Here is a 22,259-nt window from a genome sequence, read left to right as displayed (position 1 = left end):
TCCAGAAGTTCTTAATCTAAGTTTTTCCAAACACTTCTTTTTGAACCCATTAGGCAGAAAACACATTCCCTCAAGATAGTGAGGATGTTGGCAAAGGAGTTTAGGGTTCACATCTAGAAGTATATGCATTGTTGTGATGCTTTGTCTTTAAAGTTTGACGTACCTTCTTTTTTTTTCTATCTTGCGTTGTAAGTGTGAAGATATAACTAAATTATTAGCATTAAATATCAGTGTGTAATGAAGGTATTTTCCAGTGATACAGAGAACATGTTATGATGATTATTCAATCAACTTACCTCACCCACCAAGTGCATCCAGTCTTTGAGATGCAGTGGGTAGAATTACCGTTAATACTTTATTTGTGGTAAATGTGCATGTCTCTTTGTAATACAATTGTAATATGACGACAACTGGTAGAGGAATAAATGAGAAAATCGAGACTGAATAAGACCAAGAATAAAGCCATTAATTCCATGAGGCTAGTATATGTTGGGAAGATTAATGTGTTTCATGCGCCTATGGTCACAAATGAGTTGTTATGGATAAAAGAGTTATTATAGAGGTTATGTTTGGAATGAATTAATTAATCAAACAACAATGTGTGATAGAGGAAGTAGGAATGACTGGGGTATTGGGGAGCAGATTGTTTAGAGTGCATGCAAAGAAGAAAGAAAAGTTGTATGATGGTGATGGTGAAACATGGAACACTGAGAGGAGAGAAGGGAAAATTCAGTATCATGAAAATGAGGAACATCAAATTTACTGGGTAACGTGTATGCGTCAAGTAAGAAATTATGAAGTGTAAGGGAGAAATGATGCTGAAAGACAGTTAGCTGAATGATTGTTAAATAGATTTGGACAAGTGGAGAGGATGAAGGAAAAGCACTGCCATGGGTGCACGAAGACAGCTAGTAGGTAGACTAGATGCAAGGGACCTGAGGTGAGGGCAGAGACGCATAGAGGGATGGAAAGATAGCAACGGGAGTGTTCGATGTTAGAGTGATGTCTGTAGAGGAAGAAAGAATGGCGACGGGTGATAGAAATGTATGGAGAGTAGTTGTAAGGGTATACTACGGCAGAAAGCAAGGTAATGGGGAAGACTGGCCGGGTGACCATCAGAAGACCGAGGTGAATTACAGACAAAGGTCGCCATATGGCTCAAGAATGAACAGTTCGCGTCGGAGCACAGCTGTGTTCAGGATGTGCATGGCTCTGGTGTGACGTTGTCAGACACTGACTTAGTGATGGCAGTGTGTGTAGTGCTTAGTGGCCAAATCCTGGCTTTAGTTCCTTGCTGTACATTTTATGTTGTGACATCATGGACGTGTAGCAGACAGTAATAATAGTTAAAGCTATACTAATCTGGTTTGTATTTTCCATTCTATATAAGTTTTATCTGGTAAAATCATTCATTTCAATAGTTAATATGTTTCGATTTTTGTGATTCTTTTCTGTTGTTTATGGCATCACCAAGATTAAACACGCACGCACGCACGCACGCACGCGCACACGGTAAGCGGCGAGGCAAAGGGGCAAGCCTCTTAATGTGTGGCCCCTGTTCATCTAGCAGTAAATAGGTACGGGATGTAACTCGAGGGGTTGTGGCCTCGCTTTCCCGGTGTGTGGAGTGTGTTGTGGTCTCAATCCTACCCGAAGATCGGTCTATGAGCTTTGAGCTCGCTCCGTAATGGGAAAGACTGGCTGGGTGACCAGCAGACGACCGAGGTGAATCACACACACACACACACACACACACACACACACACACACACACACACACATCCCGGAAAGCGGCGAGGCAAATGGGCAAGCCTCTTAATGTGTAGCCCCTGTTCACCCAGCAGTAAATAGGTACGGGATGTAACTCGAGGGTTGTGGCCTCGCTGTCCCGGTGTGTGGAGTGTGGTGTGGTCTCAGTCCTACTCGAAGATCGGTCGGTCTATGAGCTCTGAGCTCGCTCCGTAATGGGGAAGACTGGCTGGGTGACCAGCAAGCGACCGTGGTGGTAGTGGTGTTACTTACTTGTTACTTGAGGTGTTTGTTCAAGGCTCCGCTCCACTGCGAGGCAGCGCTCAGCAGAGCCTCCCTCAAAAGCAACTAGCATCTATAATTGCCTTTGATTTCCATGCCGTTAAAATCATAAACTTCCTTGAACAAACATGCCTTCAATTTCTTTTTGAAGATATCGATCCTGGCACAACCTTTGATATCACTCGGCAGTTTATTGTAAATCCTTGGTGCGCATCTTGCAAATGCTCGACATCCCATATCAAGGTTATATCTTGGCTCATGTAGTCTGTATGGGTCTGCATCGTGTCTCAGCTCCATCGTAGTGTCATAGTGGAATGTTTCCAGTAAGTTCCTCAAGTACTCAGATTTTCCAGACTGTAATGCCTGATGAGTCATAACACTAATCTTGTACTCAATTCGTGTTTTAATTGGCAGCCAATGCAGATCTATCAATACAGGTGTTATCCTCTCACGAGGAGAGACGCCTGCATCAAGTCTGGCAGCTCTGTTCATGACAAGCTGTAAGTCTTTTAAGAGATACTTAGGCAGTCCATAATACAGAGAGAATTGCAGTAATCCAGTTTGCTTATCACATGATTATGAACCAGCATCTTCGTAGTTTTCTCATCCAAGTATTTTCTGACAAAACCTATATTTTTCAGATGGTATCTTGCCGTCTTAACCACCTGCCGTATTTGATCTTTCATAGATAAATTACAGTCCAATAATACTCCCAGATCCTTCACTGTAGAACGAACACCCAAACTGTTACCATCAATATATAATGTGGACATATCAATCCTCTTAAAGTCCTTATTCTTACCCACTATCAAACATTCAGTCTTGTTTTGATTAAGTTTCAACTGCTTGGATTCCATCGATCTACCAACATCATCCATAATAAGTTTTATCTTTCCTGCAACATTATCTACACTGTTCAAGGTCATGTAAAACTGTGTCATCAGCGAACAGTTTGAAGTCAATGTCATGTTTTCTTAGTATGTGTGATAGTTCAATAGTATATATACAGAACAGAATAGGACCTAAAACACTGCCTTGGGGTACTCCTCTTTCTAAAATCTTCTTGTCTGAGAAAGATTTACCAATTTGAACACAGTATTGCCTGTTTGCAAGATAACTTTCTAAATATGTTAGTCAATAAATACCCATAGACCTGCAATCTAAAAGAAGCAACCTGTGAACAACTGTGTCAAATGCTGCACTTAAGTCCAGTAAAATTAGCAAACCACATTTTCCTTCATCCATCAAGATTATCAGATCATTGATAACTGAGCATAAAGCTGTCTCACTCGAATAAAGTTTTCTATAAGCCGCCCGATTTTCCGGTAAAGCCTGCACTACTTTCAAATGGTCGAGTAATTGGTTTAATACAGCACTTTCAATAATCTTCGATAAAAAGGTCAAATTAGATACAGGTCTAAAGGAACTCAAGCACTGCGTATCCATTTTACCCTTTACAATGGGCTTTATCAATGCCATTTTTCAGAGACAGGAAAAGTATTGTTCATGAAGCTACTGTTTATAATCAGTTTAAAAATTTCCAGAATTTCACAGAACTTTTCACTCTGAATAATATCACTAATGGGTCATTCTCGCAGTAGGTTATATTAACTTTATGTACAATCTCCTTTACTTCATCCACACTTACTTGCTTAAAGGAGAGTAGCTTAGCCCGAGGCGTTGGCATACTCACGGGTATTTCAAGCTCCTCATTTCTAAAGCTCTCCACAATCGACTTTATCTTTTGATCAAAGAAGTCAAGGAACATATTTACCAGCACAGTGTCATTAAACCCCTCAGGCAACTTATTCTCCTGTTACCTATCAAATTATCCACTATTTTATATAATCTACTAATGTTAGACCGTGAATGTTAGACTGTGACTCTAATGACTTCTGTCTATAGTACTGACACTTTCTCCTCTGTACAAGTTTGTTTAGCCTGTTTCTCATGTCCATATATTCCCTTCTTGCCTCTTCTGCTCGAAGTCTACGCCACCTTTTTTCTTTCTTCCTTTTTTCTTTCTTAGCTATGGAAATTTCAGTATTAAACCAAGGTGCATGATCCCTTATCTTAATATCCTTTTCATGAAGTGGACACATTTCATTGTATTCTTTTATCATGTTGCCATTATATAATTCAGACAAACAAGATTCACATTTCTCAACTGCTACTCTTCCATGAGTACACACATCATCCTTTCTTAACTGAATGGCCTGTAACACTTCAGCTATCAGCCGCTCAGGGCCAAAATCATTTTTCCTACGAAACACTAATCGCTTAGTGTAAGTAGATTCTTTTTTTTACAAGATATTTGAAAAATAACCATCCTGTGCACCGGTGAAATCCTGCAGATTTCATCAACATTTACTTTTCGAACAAGATTATGATCTAAGTCACAGAAGACCAAGTCAATTACATGTCCACCAGCAGATATTGCTTTTTCTACTTTATTATCCAAATTAAAGGATTTCATCATATCTTGAAACTCCCTCACTATATAGTTTTCTTGTTCATCCAGTCTTATATTAAAATCTCCACAAATGGAAATATTAACGCTCACCATATCCAGCAGTTCCAAGTATTTCCTGAAATCGTCAATAAACGACCGGGCACTTAGGCTTGGAGGTCTATAGACCACTATAAACATAGATTTTCTACCACCAAGCTCAAAGCTAACTTGCATATGTTCAAAGCTCTCCCATTTTTCTGATTTATCCATCCTAATTTTATTGCATGTTCTAGAAAGTAAAAGACCAACACCACCACCTCTTCCTTCTTTCCTTGGTATGTGCACAAATGTATGAGTGTCAGGGGTCATTTCTTTAATTTTCGCAGTATCATATTCATTCAGCCATGTTTCAGTCAAAGCAAGAATATCCAGACTTTCATCATTAATTAAAGTCCTGATTTATATTGTCTTGTTTCCAACTGACTGAACATTTAATAAACCACATTTCAACATAGAGCTCACAGCATTAGTAGCCATGATCTGTAATATTTCTGATCCTGTCAATCTCACTTTCCAGCACAGTACAGCAACTATTATTCGCCGAGTGGTCAGTATTCTGTTTCTTAAACCTCACACAGTTTATGCATTTCTTCTCTGTAGATGTGCAATCCTTGGACTTGTGGTTGCCTGCACATTTAAAGCAAACGGGATGCTCACCATTTTTCTTGGCATTGCAGTTTGCCTCAGTATGACCATACCTTTGACAATGGTAACAGATAAGTGCATGATACCTGTCACGAACCTGGTAAACTCCCCACTCAAGCTTAATCCTGTCCTGATGCTGATGTAACAGCTGTCTTATCACTGGATCACATTTCATGATGTAATGAACTGTGCCCCCTGCTGCTGGTTTGCAAAAAATATTCTCAATCTTTGACTTGATATCAGGAACTGCTTGAAGGTAGTCATTCCTCGCAATGGTTGTATCAATGATACCCTCCTTAGTCTTTTCTTTATGGACATTACATAGCATTATCTTGGGTTTAATTTTCTGAACAGATTTAGTTGTCAACCTTTCAACATTCTCCAGTTTCTGGGCTGCCTTGTTACGTTCACCGGTTAAACTGGTAAGATTGGCATCGGAGAGCCGGTGAACAATAACAATAAAAAAAAACACTGCAGGTTCAACTGGTGAGGAAATGCAAAGGGGTCACTTTAAAAGCTATTTTAATAACCCATAATGAAATTGACACATATATAACAAGAAACATGAAACACAGATATATAACATGAAACACAGGAAAATGACATACACATATACATATAACACAGTAATAAATACAACAATAAAGAACCCAACTTAATACCTAACAATAATCCTAATCCTATATAGAGGCAATGTGGAAAACACGGACGAGGGGAAGTGATACTTATGCGGTGTCGCAGTGGTGAAATGCTGGGTGATGGTTGATCCCACGGTAGACCCAAGAGGCGTTGTGTTCACTGGTTGAGGCTTGGATCTCAACTGCCAATCCAGAAAGCCAAGAGCTGGCTCAACACTTTCGGTTGAGTCGAAAGGGGCCGCGTGAATCCAACTTCGGGACAGTAGCGGGGCTTCATGAAACGGTGACGTGGAGGGTTCATGAAACGGTGGCGTGGAAGGTTCACGAGACGGTGACGTGGAAGGGAGGCGGAGAGGTGGCGAACGAGGTAACAAGCGGAGGAGGTGATGGTAGTAATGTATGTTACGGGCGGGCCGTAACATTTCCTCCCCCCTAAGACCTCCGTAATGGGCTCATGAAGGAGGTGAGACGGGAGATCTTGATAAGGCGTCGGCGATGATGTTGTCCACCCCCTTGATATGGTGGACTTCCAAGTTGAAGGTTGAGTTAACAAGGCCCACCTAAGAATGCGTTGGTTTCGGTTCTTCATGGCGTGAAGGAAGGCCAGAGGATTGTGATCGGTGAAGACCTTCGTAGTTTGAGGACCAGGATGAAGATAGCACTCAAAACGTTGGAGCGCCAGGACGAGTGCCAGAGCCTCCTTCTCGATGGTGGAGTAGTTGAGTTGATGTTTTTCAGCTTGGCGGAGTGATAGGCGATGGGATGGAGGATGCCGCTTGTAGGGTCCGTTTGTAGTAGGACAGCACCCACTCCAACTCCACTCGCGTCCACTTGTAGATGGAAGGGGCGGGAGTGATCCGGCGTCCAGACCACTGGTTCCGAGGAGAGAAACGCCTTGAGGTGTTGGAAGGCTTGGTCACAGGTCGGGGTCCAGTGGAAGGGGACGGAAGTGCTGATAAGGTCCGTCAGGGGCGGCCAGGGTGGAGAAGTTCTACAGAAGCGTCTGTAAAAACCAGCCATCCCCAAGAACCTCATGAGAGCTTTCCTGGTGGTAGGGACAGGGAAGCCAAGGATGGCCTCCACGTTAGCTCTCTTGGGGTGAACCTTGCCGTTCCCCACCACATGTCCCAGGTAGACCACCGTAGACTTCCCGAAGGTGGACTTGGCCAGGTTGATTGTAAGCCCGGCTTCCTGCAACCGACCCATCAGCCTCCGAAGACGGGTCAGATGTGTCGCCCAGTCGTCCGCAGTCACCACCAGGTCGTCCAGATATGCAGATGTTCCCTCCAAGTCCTGAGTGATGTAATTTATAGCCCTCTGGAAGGTGGCGGGAGCATTAGACAAGCCAAAGGGCATCACTGTGTATTGGTATAGTCCGAAGGGGGTGATGAAGGCGGATATTATTTGGGCCTCGTCCGAGAGGGAATCTGGTAGTAACCTTTAAGTAAGTCTATAGTGGTTACAAATTTGGCTACTCCTATACTATCTATAAGGTCCTCTATCAAGGGCAATGGGTAGGAGTCTGGCACCGTCACTTTATTTAATTTCCTGTAGTCGGTGCAAAATCGACTACTACCATCTGGCTTAGATGTTAACAGGCAGGAGAAGCCCAGGAGATATACTAGGTTCTGCAAGGTGATGACAGAGCAGATAGTCTACCTCTTTTTCATCAAGTCTCTTTTAATGGGTGAAATGCGATAGGCTGGTTGTCTTATAGGCTTGATGTCATTAGATATTAATGTTATGTCATGTTGGATAGTATTACAAACTCCTGGAAGGTCACCTGTGATTTCAGAAAAGTCTAGCAATAACTTTTAAGATCAGACTGTTGTGAAGGTGTTAAGGAAAGAAACACCTCATCAAGGTTGGACATGATTTGGCTGTTTGAGGGGCGTCCTTTAGGTGACGAGAAGAGGAATTCGATGTCGGACTCTTCCTCGGGGGGCACAGGACCAGACTCCTTCCCTACCAGACATACAGGTACAGTGCGAGACAAGTCGTCCTCTGGTTCTCTGGAGTGGTAAGGTTTCATTAGATTAATATGAACTAGTTGGGAATCCTTACGACGGTCAGGAGTGTGGACCACATAATTTAATGGACTTAGTTTTTGAGCCACAACATAAGGTCCCATGAACTTACTGTGAAGAGCATTGCCTGGAGTGGGGAGAAAAGTAAAACCTTGTCTCCTGGTTTGAAACTTCTCATGACAGATTTGGGAAGAGAATTCTGTTGCATTTTAGTTTGAGATTTGAGGAAGTTTGATTTAGCAAAAGATCTGACTTCACTGATTTTATTCTTAAGGTTACTGATGTAGTCAGACACACTGGGGCTTGAAGGAGTATTTTGAGTAAACCATTGATCCTTTAATATTTTGAGAGGCCCCCTGATCTGTCTACCATAGAGTAATTCAAAAGGGAGTAACCTAAAGAATCTTGAGGAGATTCTCTTAAAGCGAAGAGAAGGAAAGAAATACTTTCATCCCAGTCTCCTTGATGCTCCAAGCAATACTTCTTCATCATGGATTTTAATGTTTGGTGAAACCGCTCCAGACAGCCTTGGGATTGGGGTGGTAAGCCGAGGAGGTAACATGGTCGATGTTTAGCTCATTCACTATCTGTTGGAAAAAATGGCTAGTGAAATTGCTACCCTTGTCAGACTGAATTTGTTTTGGAATTCCTACCGAGGTGAAAAAATGTATTAGATGTTTTACAATGGTCTTTGATGTGATGTTCTTAAGAGGGAATGCTTCAGGGTACCTGGTAGTGGGATCCATGAGGGTTAACAAATACTGATTCCCTCGTTTGGTTTTGGGTAAGGGCCCTACGCAGTCTAGAATGATCTTTTCGAAGGGCTCCGTCTGAACTGGAATAGGCGTCAGAGGAGCTGGCACAAGGCGTTCGTTAGGCTTACCCACAATTTGACATATGTGACATGTTTTTACATAGTGTGACACATCCTTTTTCATTCCTGGCCAAAAAAATGTTGAAGAGCCTTCTTGTAGGTTTTTGGATGCCTAGATGACCTGACAATCCATCATGAGCTAGTTCTATAATGGCTGGTCTTACAGACAAGGGATGACAACTTGATGTGTTTCTGACCAGGTGTCTAGTTGTTTCAGTTCAGGAGGTCTGTAGGCACGCATCAGGACTCCTTCCTGATAATAAAAACAAGGCAATTTAGACATATCCTTTGTCTCACTGGCAACATGTCTGATCTTAGCCAAAGTGAGATCCTGTTCCTGAGCATTAATCAAATTCTCCTTTGAAATGATGTTATTATACAAGTTGTCAGTAGAGGCAATCATTGGTGGAGGAGGTGATGAAAGGGCAGGGGACTTGGACTGAGACCTGGTGACTGCACACACTGGGAAGAAGTGAGGGATGTTTCGTCCAGGGTCTTAGTGGGACTTTCTGTTAAGGGAGAATCAAGAACAATTAAGTTTGGAACAGCCAAGTTACCCGCAAGATCATTACCCAGTACAAGATGTACCCCGGTACTGGCAGTTCACCAGGTTTAATGGCTACCTCAACCTCTCCTGAAATGAACGGGCACTGTAAGCTAATATTAGCCAAGGGATAGGAGAGCTGTGATTCGAGACCTGTAAGGATCACCTTCTCCCAGTGAAAGCCTGTTTGATGTTAGGGATGACATCTTCCCTTAAGATGGATTGGGCAGCACCTGTATCACGCAGAACCTTGATATTTATTGCCTTGTCTTTACCATCAGTCAGGGACACTTTACCTTGATACATGTACGAGTCATAAAGTTCTAGAGGAGAGTTGACAGGGTTAGCTAGGGCCACTGGTTTCTTGTTCTCAAATGTGTTAGGTTTAGGGGCCACAAAAGAAAATTGACGTTGAGAACCCTTGCAATTTGGGTGTCTACATTTCTGGATCGTGTGACCTGGCTTCTTACAGTATGTACACCAGGGGGAATTATATGCATTTGGCGAGAATCCGGTTGGCTTACCACCCGCGCCCCAAAACCTTCCCCAAAGGAGGACCTAACATTAGATAGTGAACCACGACCTCTACTACCCAGGGATCCCATCAACAAAGCAAACGCATCAGCCACTTTAGCGGCAGACATAAGATCACTCTCTCCCGTTCTTCCACATGCCTCAGAATATTAAAGGTAACTTGTTCTTCCATTCTTCCAGGACCATTAGATTGAGCAACTCCGAAAAGGTGGTAATGTTAAGGGCGGCTAACCATTTCTTAAATTGTCTTAGTTTCTCACTAGCAAATTCAACATAGGTGTGAGACTCTGGTTTCACATACTTTCGAAACTGTTGTCTGTATCCATCAGAAGTGATAGAGTAGGCGTCTAGAATGTTACCTTTGATCTCTTCATATTCTACCTCATCACTAAGGCCGTTGTATACCCTATAAGCTTTTCCTACTAGCTTAGGGACAAGGAGAGACACCCACTGATCCTTGGGCCATTTATTCCTATTAGCAATGCTCTCAAAAGCGCGAAATGACCCGTCAACATCAGATTCATCAAAAGGGGGAACTAGCGGAGCAGCTGTAGCAGGATTAAAGCTTGCTAACTGTTTCTTTATATCTATTTCTTCCCTCTAAACTTAGCGTCATTTCGTAGGGCTAACTCCTGAATTTCTAACTCTTTCTCCTGCCTTCTAAGTTGTAACTGAAATTCTCTCTCTTCTTTTCTTTTGCCTGTAGTTGCTTTGTTTTTCTGTAGTTGCTTTGCTTTTTTCTTTTCTGCCTGTAGTTGCATTTCTTTTTCTGCCTGTAGTTGCATTTGTTTTGCATTTGTTTTCATGCATCCGGTATTCTAGTTTAAGCTTCTCAATTTCCCATTGACTTATCCTACTCTTATCCTGTTCTTCCTGGGGACTGTGTATTATAGTCCTCGTAGAGGCTGACATGGGAGTTAACTCTTCTATGGCATTTCCTAGCAACTGACCTTCTTGCACTAGATGTTCAACAACTACATTCTTAATGACCTCTTTAGTCATCTGAGACGTGATGGGAACATCAAAATGTTTAGCGATGGTCTTCCATTGGTCCTTCTTTATATTAGCATCTTTAAGTTGTTCCAGAGAAGGGTCGGCACAAAAATCTTCAACGTTAAACTGAGCGGAAGCCATATTAAATAGATGTTAAACCACAACAAAAAAAAAATGATAAGCGAATTACTTAAGTGAGGAACTTGGCAGAGTGATAATAAAGGCAACCTTGAAATTACCTAGATTATACTTAAGTAAACACTTATGAGTACAATCACTAATGAGGGGTAAACTAGAGAGTTACGGCATTAAGAGGGATCCGGATTACTCTAGTTACGAGACTTGAGAGTGAGGAGCGAATTGTACTGAGACTTGTTATTGATAAGGAGGCGGATTAGTCTGAGAGACTAGTTAAAATGGCCGATTCTAACTAGCGAGAAAAATGATCCGCGAAGTGAGGGATTGAGGGTTCGCATGAACATATGATGATCCCAACACTTGGATAACACTTATTACACACCTGCCTATGTGCAAAAATAGAGATAAGTGCTATCGGTGAACACGCCTTTCTACCTGGTTTCCTGCTCTACCACTGCTATGCGATACCAATGAAAGTCACGAAGCACGTTTAACCCAAAAGGAGCCACTTGATCGCACAAAGGTAAATTTAAACCACACGCAGAGTAAGTCACAGAAAAAAACACATCAGAGTCACAACACCACAGAAACACAAGCAATCACAGAAAAAAGTCACTGGAAAAATGGAACACTGAACATGGGTTATAATGGTCCTGTCACGGTCGCCAATTGTTACGTTCACCGGTTAAACTGGTAAGATTGGCATCGGAGAGCCGGTGAACAATAACAATAAAAAAAAACACTGCAGGTTCAACTGGTGAGGAAATGCAAAGGGGTCACTTTAAAAGCTATTTTAATAACCCATAATGAAATTGACACATATATAACAAGAAACATGAAACACAGATATATAACATGAAACACAGGAAAATGACATACACATATACATATAACACAGTAATAAATACAACAATAAAGAACCCAACTTAATACCTAACAATAATCCTAATCCTATATAGAGGCAATGTGGAAAACACGGACGAGGGGAAGTGATACTTATGCGGTGTCGCAGTGGTGAAATGCTGGGTGATGGTTGATCCCACGGTAGACCCAAGAGGCGTTGTGTTCACTGGTTGAGGCTTGGATCTCAACTGCCAATCCAGAAAGCCAAGAGCTGGCTCAACACTTTCGGTTGAGTCGAAAGGGGCCGCGTGAATCCAACTTCGGGACAGTAGCGGGCTTCATGAAACGGTGACGTGGAGGGTTCATGAAACGGTGGCGTGGAAGGTTCACGAGACGGTGACGTGGAAGGGAGGCGGAGAGGTGGCGAACGAGGTAACAAGCGGAGGAGGTGATGGTAGTAATGTATGTTACGGGCGGGCCGTAACACATCCTTCTCTCGCACCAAACACCTCACCTACACCACCCACTTCTTCTCAGAACTGTCTGATTGCCTCTCTCATTCCTTCCTTCTCTGTTACAACTTCACCATTCACCTTCAAACTCTCCACTCCAACACTGTCTGCCATATTCTCACCTCTCAAGAACTTGTACCATTCACGGCCACCTTCCATGCCTTTCTCTCTTAAAGATTCAATCACACTCCTTTCACACTTTACTTTGGCCTTCACTATCATTCGCTTTGTCATTCTCTGCTGCTTTACATACATTTCCCATGCATTCTGGTACTCATTCTCTGCCTCATCACTTTCATGCCTCTTTTTCCTCAGCGACCTACATTGTCTACTTCTCTTTCGCTCCTTTCTAGCCTCTCTGATTTCATCATTCCACCATGGTTTACGTACTTTCTTTCTTCTTCCTACTCTCACATACCCTATCTTGCTCTCTGCAGCACTCCGCACATCCTCTACCAGTCTCTCATTCACATGCTTCACATCATGCATACCTCCATCACCCCAGCTTCTTGCACTCAGGTTCACCTGGAAGTTTTCCCACCCTACATCTCTCAATCTCCACTTTCTCTTCTTACTCGCCACTTTCACTTCTTTCCTACCATGGAACAGGCACTCCACAATCAGCGTATTGTGATCAGATACAATATCCACCATGCCATCCTCATCTGTCCACATGTGTGACACAATTTCACGCATTCTTCCATTCACCAACACATTGTCTATCGCTGACTCCTGCTCCCTTGCACTCCAAGTCACACGTCCCTCAGCCAAAGTTACATTCAGATTCTCTAACTCCATTTCATCCACAAAATCCCCAAGCATCTCACCATTCCTGTTCACACGTTCACCGAGAATTCCTACATATGCATTCATATCACCCATCACCAGCACTCTCTCCCCTCCATGTTCTCTCACAACTCTCTTCAATATGTCATACTTCCTCCTGTTCTCCCTCTCAGCTCTTTCACCCATGACAGTCATGTACACCACCACCAGAACCATCTTCTCCACTCTGCCCCGACCCTCTGTGCACTCCAATCTCACTGCCAACACATCCTCACTGCTCTCACACGTTCCCACACCAAGCTCCTCTACTTTCAGTCCACTTTCTTTCCTATAGAGAAAGGCTACGCCTCCTCCCTGTGTCTCCTGAGTCTTACGTCACTTCCCAATCATAGCAAACTCACATCCTTCCATTTGAACTTCCATTCCTGGAGCTCCCTGGAAATGTCCTCAAACTTACCCACACCCCATCCTCTCACATTCATGCATCCAATCCTCACACTTTCACTTGTCTGGCTGGTGTCTTCTTCCTGGCGTGCTTTTGTCGTCTCCCGTCACTGTCCATCGGCTGCAGCGACCTCGCCCTCACCCACTCACACAGCCATCGACCCATCCTGGCAGTCCCTGCGTCGTTCAGGTGCACGCCGTCCTTCTCATACCCGAAGATCGGTCTATGAGCTCTGAGCTCGCTCCGTAATGGGGAAGGCTGGCTAGGTGACCAGCAGACGACCGAGGTGAATTACCGAGATGAATCACACACACACACACACACACACACACACACACACACACACACACACACACACACACACACCGCATAGTATAGTGGTTAGCACGCTCGACTCACAATCGAGAGAGTCTGGATTCGAGTCCCGGAAAACGGCGAGGCAAATGGGCAAGCCTCTTAATGTGTAGCCCCTGTTCATCTAGCAGTAAATAGGTACGGGATGTAATTCGAGAGGTGTGGAGTGTGTCTGTCTCAGATCGGTCTATGAGCTGTGAGCTCGCTCCGTAAGGGGGAAGACTAGCTGGGTGACCAGCAGACGACCGTGGTGAATTACACATACGAATACACCCACCCACCCACACACACACACACACACACACACATCACCTGCACCACCACCACTACCACCACACCAAGGCATCCTTGGCGCCCTAACCTGCCAGCCCCCGCCGGCCCCGCCCCTTCAACCTGCAGCCAAGTGAATTAGGGCATTTTTCGAGTGTTTGCAGGCATTTTAATGGCTCACTATGTTGAAGTTGATGGAGGAGGTGGAGGTGGAGGGATGAGGGAAGAGTGTGGGAGAGAAGGAAGGGGGATGCTGGTGGTGAGAAAATATTCAAAAACAACTATTTCAGCTCAACATCACGATATTTTCCCGTTTATTATTGGAGTTTGCTTTATTTTTGTATTCTTTTTATTGATAGAAATTAAAATCAAGTTATTATTATAAGTAATAAGATCGTGTCTATTTTTCTTTTTCTCCTTGAAATAACACTTTCGGCATTCTATGATACCAACCGTTGTTGTTGTTTTTTCACGCCAAGGATTGCTTTGTTGCTTGATATAAGGCTTAGAAAATATGAAAAACATGACCAAAGTAATAATAATCCATAAAATTTAGTCTAACTATTCGTATTTTTAAATTCAACTTTTTAAACAGTATCAAAATAGAAAACAAAAATCTTTATACAACGAGGAATCTATGTTTTCTTTATTTTGCTGGAAAAAAAAAATTCATATTCATAAAATGTTACATGATGCAGTGTGGCTGTGCTTTCCTTCTCGACATTATGATGTGTTTATGGCGCCTTTATTTTGAAAAAAAGACTGTTAGTTGGACTTCGGTATGTAAACAAATCGCTCGGTAATGTTATCTTATTTTGGTTATTAGTTTAATCCCCTTACGTGCGACCAGCCCACATATCGGCAGGTGAAATTAGAAACTGTAATACCGATCAGCCTACATATAGCAAGAGCTGTAAAAAACTGGCGGTAAGAGGTAGCGAGCTGGCGTTAGCACCATTGGAAAGAGCATTTCCTGTAGGTCAGAACTGACTGTTGTAAAGCTGGCCTGCGCTGCTTACTAGCAGTCCATCCCTTCCCCCCCCCCCACACACACATAAAACTTCGTGAGCACCAGAAATGAGCCATGAATTTCGTTTTGTGTGTGTGTGTGTGTGTGTGTGTGTGTGTGTGTGTGTGTGTGTGTGTGTAGGAGGTGATAGCTGTATGATGCAGACGTATACAGTACACGTGGTATCATGATGTTTCCTGTGTTATATCATTCATTCTACAGTGGCGCAACGCATTGGGGCATGTATACGCATTCAATACACACTTCTTTTTGTTATACGTGTATCTGAGTACAACCAGAGGAGGTTGTAGAGCAGCTGCAGGTTGTGTACCCTTGTTGACAACTTATAATAAAAACACATAAAAATACATAAACATATATAAAACCACATCCAAATTATCAACTTTCATTGTTTTTACGTAAAACTTGCTTTGACAGGTGAAATCCCCGTTTTCTGTTGGCGGGCAGAGAGGATATTTTCTTAATTTTTCAGACTTTGGCTGCCCGCCACGGCCAAACCAACATTTTCTTCAATTTTCAGTGTTTTCCGAGCATTTCCTGCGGTTGCCCACCAGAAATGCTTAAAGTGTAGTGATAGGAGGTAGAAATGAGGAATGGAAGTGTGTGTGGAGTGTAGTAGTAGTACCACCACCAAAGACTATATAAATAAACAAGACTGGAAAGCGTCAATTTACCGTGTAGCCTAGACAAACTGGTAACTCTTCTTGTTTGCGGTTCACTCACGCGATGGCACTGCTGTTGCAGCTTAAGATCAAGATCAGCATCGTTGATCCGTCTGCATGTTTACATGTGTCAACACTCAAACAAGAGGGTCCACAGCAGTGACAGGTTACACGCCGCATGTTCTCAAGAAATCCGCAAAAATGAACACTAGAGTGGGGCATCCATGTGTTAATTTTGTCGCAGGACAAAGGGTACCCACCCATACTTGGTCTTCTATCGCTTTCCTAAAGATCATGACAGGTAAGTACTGGTGTTTAACATGTGGATCGTAGTATACTTGATTTGGTTGAGACCTGTACAAATCAGTATAAACCTGCGTTATATTTGTTTGCTTTTGCTTGCCTGCTTCTGCTATATTTGTAACATAACTTCCATTCTAAAATCTAGGCCTGTTGTTTTGGTAATTGTTTATGTTTATAATTTCCAATGAACTTATTAAACTTGCTTAGATATGTGTTTTTCCTTTCATGAGAATTCCAAATTTCTGTATGTATGTAAAAAAAATCATTGCTCTCAAAATTGGCAAATATGTAAAATATATGACTTACAAAAACATTGTGTTTGTATTTACCATTAATATGCAGAAGTAATCCATGTGTAGAGCACCAAACATACGTACGTACGCATATTACTTTTTTACTGTGCAGTACCCAACGCCAACAAAAAACACCAATCACAACAGTTACAAAACACAGGAATATTACATATTTTCAGCATACTGTTTTATCTCTTTTCAGTACATAAATTATGCATATCAAACACTGTTCTGTATTTCCATATAAATGAAAGAAAATAAAGAATTCAACTGCAAAAATCATATTCTATGAAACTTTCATTATTTTTTTCCTGATTTTAATTTTTTTTTTTTTTTTTTTTTTTTTTTTGGCCTTAAAAATCTGGATTTCTGCCCTTTTGAGAGTATTAAGAGCCGAATTAATGGAGTTTGTATATATATATATATATATATATATATATATATATATATATATATATATATATATGTTATGGTTTACGTACGCCACACGGCTGCGGTTAACTGGTACAGCTCACTCGAATGTTATTCTGGCAAAATCGCCAACTGTGTTACGGTCAGTACCGTGGGGAATATAAAACTCCACAGAGTCCCCACTACTATAACTCACAGCCGCCGTAACCCTCAGGTTCTTTCAAGGTCGCCAACAGTGTATAATTTCCCCCACTGTAAGGGAATCTCCTCAGTAACTCCTTCTCCTCCTGTACCCAACCAAGTAGAATTTATAAATGGTAGATGTTATGTGTAACAGGGCGAGGCCTTAATACCCCCTAGAGAAACCGCCCACAAGGACAATTCCTTCCACTTGTCTATGAAGTATTAATGCCTCTCCGCACGCCTTGTCCACAGACGGTGATGAATCACAGACTGTGACAACACGCGCAGTATATATATTACTATACTATCCTACTACAACAAGTGCTTACTAACACCTGTTAGACTGACATCCCTGGCCTACTACTACTGCAATATATGATGTGTACAGCACATCCGGTGATGTACACACAAGCCCAGACACCACCTACGCGTGATACCCACTATACACTGAGTCCAAACACTCGTCGCAGACAAGTCTAGCGGACGACAACTACGCACCACTGGCCGACATGAAGCCTCTCAGCCTTCAATGGTGTGCGTGGCTACTACCGCTACAATACTGTATACTACTGAAACAATACAAAAGATGATGGGGGCACACAGCCGCCCACCAAACCCCACTGGTGACCACGGCCACCAACAAACAAACAGGACGAGACAATGCCGCGTCTCTCCCACGCGTTGCCGCCACAATACAGGACGGACGCAAAACAGAAGTGCAGCCAAACCTACTACACCTCTCCCAGAGCAACAAGCCCGTCGCTCCAACAGTCACGGTCTACCCAGTAGCAAGCCAGCTACTCAACAGGAGGGCACAACTCCCAGACCAATGACTAATAAGTACTTGTAAAGCTCAGTCCAGCCACACGTGTCTCTTCCTGTGCCGAGAACGTACGTGTTAACTCCACTGAAGACTGGCCGGTACTGAGGCTCGCAGACACAACAAAATGGTGGAAACAAAGAGAGGGTGGCGGGTCGTCTGCTCAGCAGAACAGCCCCAGGGGCCCGCGATGGGTGGCCATAGGCTTCACATATAATGAAATAATAAATTAAAGCGGGTTAAGACGGTGCCCATCACAATATATATATATATATATATATATATATATATATATATATATATATATATATATATATATATATATATATATATATATATAATCTGTAATTTGGCTTATTTGAACCAATTTGAAAATATTTAACTAAGTAGGTGGCATGTAATTTATCAAAGTACATTATAAATAGAGAAAGTACGCACACACACACACACACACACACACACACTACCAATAATGTACTCTAGTACAGTACATATTTACTTCATCCACCTGTGACCCCGTTCAAGCTCCCTTGTATCCAACTTGAGTTGTAAGTATATCATAGAGATATATGTATATTGTACATGTGCGATAACTATTTATAATTAGTGAGGCAACACACACACGTGTGTGTGTGTGTGTGTGTGTGTGTGTGTGTGTGTTCACTGTTTGATCTGCCGCAGTCTCTGACGAGACAGCCAGACGTTGCCTATTACGGTGCGATCTGAGAGCTCATTATGTGTAATTTTTTTCACCTCGGTCGCCAGTCTTCCCCATTACGGAGCGAGCTCAGAGCTCATAGACCGATCTTTGGGGTAGGACTGAGACCACAACACACTCCACACACCGGGAAAGCGAGGCCACAACCCCTCGAGTTACATCCCGTACCTATTTACTGCTATGTGAACAGGGGTCACACATTAAGAGGCTTGTGTGTGTGTGTGTATTCACCTAGTTGTATTCACCTAGTTGTAATTTTACAGGGCCTGGGTATCATACTCGTGTGGCCCCGTCTCCATATCTACACACATCCAACTTTCCTTTAAAACTATGCACACTCCTTGCTGACACCACCTCCTCACTCAAACCATTCCACACCTCCACACATCTTTGTGGGAAACTATATTTCTTCACATCCTTCAAGCATATTCCCTTGGCTATCTTTTTACTATGCGATCTTGTAGTTCTATTTAAGTTTTCCTCTCTCAACATCATTTGCTCATTATCCACTTCATCCAGTCCATTCAACAGTTTATAAACCTGTATTAAATCTCCTCTTTCTCTTCTTTGTTCCAAGGTAGGCAAATTCATTTCTTTTAATCTCTCCTCATAGGTCATTTCTGCCAATTCCGGAACCATTTTTGTTGCCATTCTCTGCAATCTCTCCAACTTCCTTATATGCTTCTTTTTATAAGGGGACCAAACCACTCCAGCATATTCCAATCTTGGTCTAATTACCATACTAATTAATTTCTTCATCATATCTTTATCCATATAATGGAAGGCTAATCCAATATTTTTATCAAATTATACGTTTCTCCAAACATCTTATCAATATGAGCCTCAAACTGCCCATGGTCTTGTATTATCACTCCCAAATCCTTTTCCTTTTCCACCTTTTTCAACACTACTTCTTCACCCATCTTATATGACCCTCTTGGCCGTCTTCCACTCTTCCCATCTCCATCACATGACTTTTGCTCAGATTAAATTCCATTTGCCACCTCTTGCTCCACTCCCAAATCTTATCCAGGTCTGCCTGTAAAATTTCACAATCTTCTTCACTCTTCACACACCTACACAACTTCGCATCATCCGCAAACAAATTAATATAACTGTTTACTCCCTCTGGCATGTCATTAATATATACAAGGAAAAGTATTGGTGCCAGCACTGAGCCTTGTGGGACTCCACTCTCCACCACCAACCAGTCCGACTTTGCATCCCTTATTACCGTTCTCATCTCCCTCCATCTCAAGTAGTTTTCCATCCACTTTAACACTTTTCCTTTCAGTCCTCCATAAATCTCTACTTTCCATAACAGTCTCATGTGAGGTACCTTGTCAAAAGCTTTCTTTAAATCCAAATATACACAGTCCATCCATCCCTCTCTCTCTTGTATTTTGTCAACCACTCTTGAATAAAAGCTCAGTAGATTTGTTACACATGACCTCCCTTTCCTGAAGCCAAATTGATGATCCGATAATAACTTATGATCCTCCAGGAACCGTATCCAATATTTCTTTATCACCCTCTCACAAATCTTACCGACCACACTTGTTAGAGACACAGGTCTATAGTTAAGAGGCTCTTCCTTACTGCCTCCCTTATAAATGGGCACCACTTCAGCTCTCTTCCACTCTACTGGTACTTCCCTGTTTCTAATGAACACCTTATAATATCATATAATGGATCAATCAATTCTTCTCTACACTCCTTCAATAATTTTCCTGAAACTTCATCTGGTCCCATCGCTTTATCATCTTTAAGTTCCTCCAACATTTTATATAACTCCTTTTAGGTATCTTAATGTCATCCATGTGCACATTTCCTTGTACATTCTGAGGCTTTACAAACATTGTTTCTTTAGTAAATACTTGCTGAAACCTATTATTTAGCAATTCCGCTATATTCTTAGGGTCATCTACTATCCCTTGCTCTCCTTTTAATCTTTCAATGGACTCTCTCTTTTAAGTTTACCATTTATGAACCTGTAAAACAATTTTGGATGTTCCTTACTCTTGTCTACAATATCTTTTTCAAATTTTCTTTCTTCCTCCTCCTTACCCTCACATACTCATTTCTTGCCACTCTATAATTCTCCTTATTTAGTATATTCCTGCTCTTTTCCATCTTTTCCAAGCCACATCTCTCTTTTCCTTAGCCTTAACACAAGTTGCATTAAACCAATCCTTTCTTCCTTCCTCTCTCGGTTTATACTTTGGTACAAATTTCATAACTCCTTCTTTATAATATTTCATAAAAATCTCATATTTCTTTTGCACTTCTCTGATTTGTAACATCTCCTCCCAATCTAATTTTCTGAAATAATTTTTCAAACTTTCTGTGTCCATCTTTCTATAATTCAATCTACCACTCCTGTATGTCTCGTCCTTCCTTCGCTGTGTTGTTGCTATCTGCATTTCCATAACCACATGATCACTCTTTCCCAAAGGACACTTGTATTGTATATCTCCACATAGGTACACTTCTCTTGTTAACACCAAATCCAGTCTAGCCGGTTCATCATCTCCTCTATATCTAGTATTTTCCTTCACCCTCTGTTCCATCATATTTTCCATCATTAGATTAAGAAATCTCTCTCCCATGCTTCCTCTCCAACACCACTTACTAGATTTTCCCAATCCACCTCCTTACAATTAAAATCTCCTACTAGTATCACCTTTCTTTTTCCAGATAATACACTTTCCAAACTCTGTAAAGTATCCTTGATCATATTGTCGTATTCCCTTAATGTCCAAGAATTTGTTTTAGGAGGTACATAGGTCACCATGATTATTAATTCTTTTCCATCACTTTTTATCCTTATGCTTATCACTTCTGCGTTGTTCTTCCCATACCAAACCTTATCCACATTTATTTATTTCTTCGTCATAATCATAACTCCTCCTCCACCTTTACTCTCTATCCTTTCTCCATATATTATATTTATTATCCAAATTTATCTTTGTTTTTCATGCAATTTTGTCTCAGTCAAACACACTATATCAGGCTTCTCCACCATCATATAGTCTTGCAATTCCAATCTACTTGACAGTATCCCATCTATATTAGTATACATTACGGTCCACCCACTGCTCCCTCTAGGGGTTCCTCCGTATTCCTTCTTTCCACATACCACTTTCTGACTCTCTCTCCTATAACTCTCCAAAAAAAACTTTTCTCTTTCCTCCTCAGACCGCTCATCATTTTTCCTTCTCGCCTCTTCCACCAATTCCTTATATCTTCTCCTCTCTTCCTCATTTCTATTCTTTCTCACAAACACCTCTTTACAACCTTCTATCTCTCTTAACTTTGATGTTCTATATAGGACATCCTCCGCAGATTGTTGTGACTTCAGTACTACTTTAATCGGACCCAGTCTATGGATCTCTTCCACTTCTTCTTGTAGGTCTTTTTTTTCATCATCATTTAGATTTTTGAACAGATCTCTTACCGTTTTCAATTCTTCCTTAATTTTCTTCGGCTTATATGTTATATTTTGTTCTTTCATCCCAAATATTAACACACTCTTCTTCTTTTCTGCTATTTCCCTTATCAATGTTTCCTTATTCTTCATTACATTAACCAGTTCCTTGGACCTTTCTTTTTTGTCTTCCTTCAACTGATCTTTAATTATTTCTTGTAATCCAACCCTCTCTGCTTCCCTCGACTCAGTCCATTGTGTTTTCT

The 22,259-nt window shown here is 41.8% G+C and overlaps 1 protein-coding gene across 6 annotated transcripts in view; it reads left to right on the top strand.

Moving 5' to 3' along the window:
- Window positions 1–1,357, top strand: part of LOC123498759 (caspase-1-like) — a 16,617-nt gene extending 15,260 nt beyond the window's left edge. For all 6 annotated transcript variants that reach the window (XM_045246169.1, XM_045246168.1, XM_045246163.1 and 3 more), the window contains one exon: window positions 1–1,357. This exon is cut by the window's left edge. In XM_045246169.1, the coding sequence (XP_045102104.1) occupies window positions 1–79 (79 nt within the window). In that variant the 3' untranslated portion in view covers window positions 80–1,357.
- The last annotated feature ends 20,902 nt before the right edge of the window (window positions 1,358–22,259 follow it).

This window comes from Portunus trituberculatus, chromosome 48, assembly GCF_017591435.1.
Source record: "Portunus trituberculatus isolate SZX2019 chromosome 48, ASM1759143v1, whole genome shotgun sequence".
NCBI classification, from domain to species: domain Eukaryota; kingdom Metazoa; phylum Arthropoda; class Malacostraca; order Decapoda; family Portunidae; genus Portunus; species Portunus trituberculatus.
Note: the sequence above shows the minus strand (reverse complement) of the source record. Positions and strands in the feature narration are given on the sequence as shown.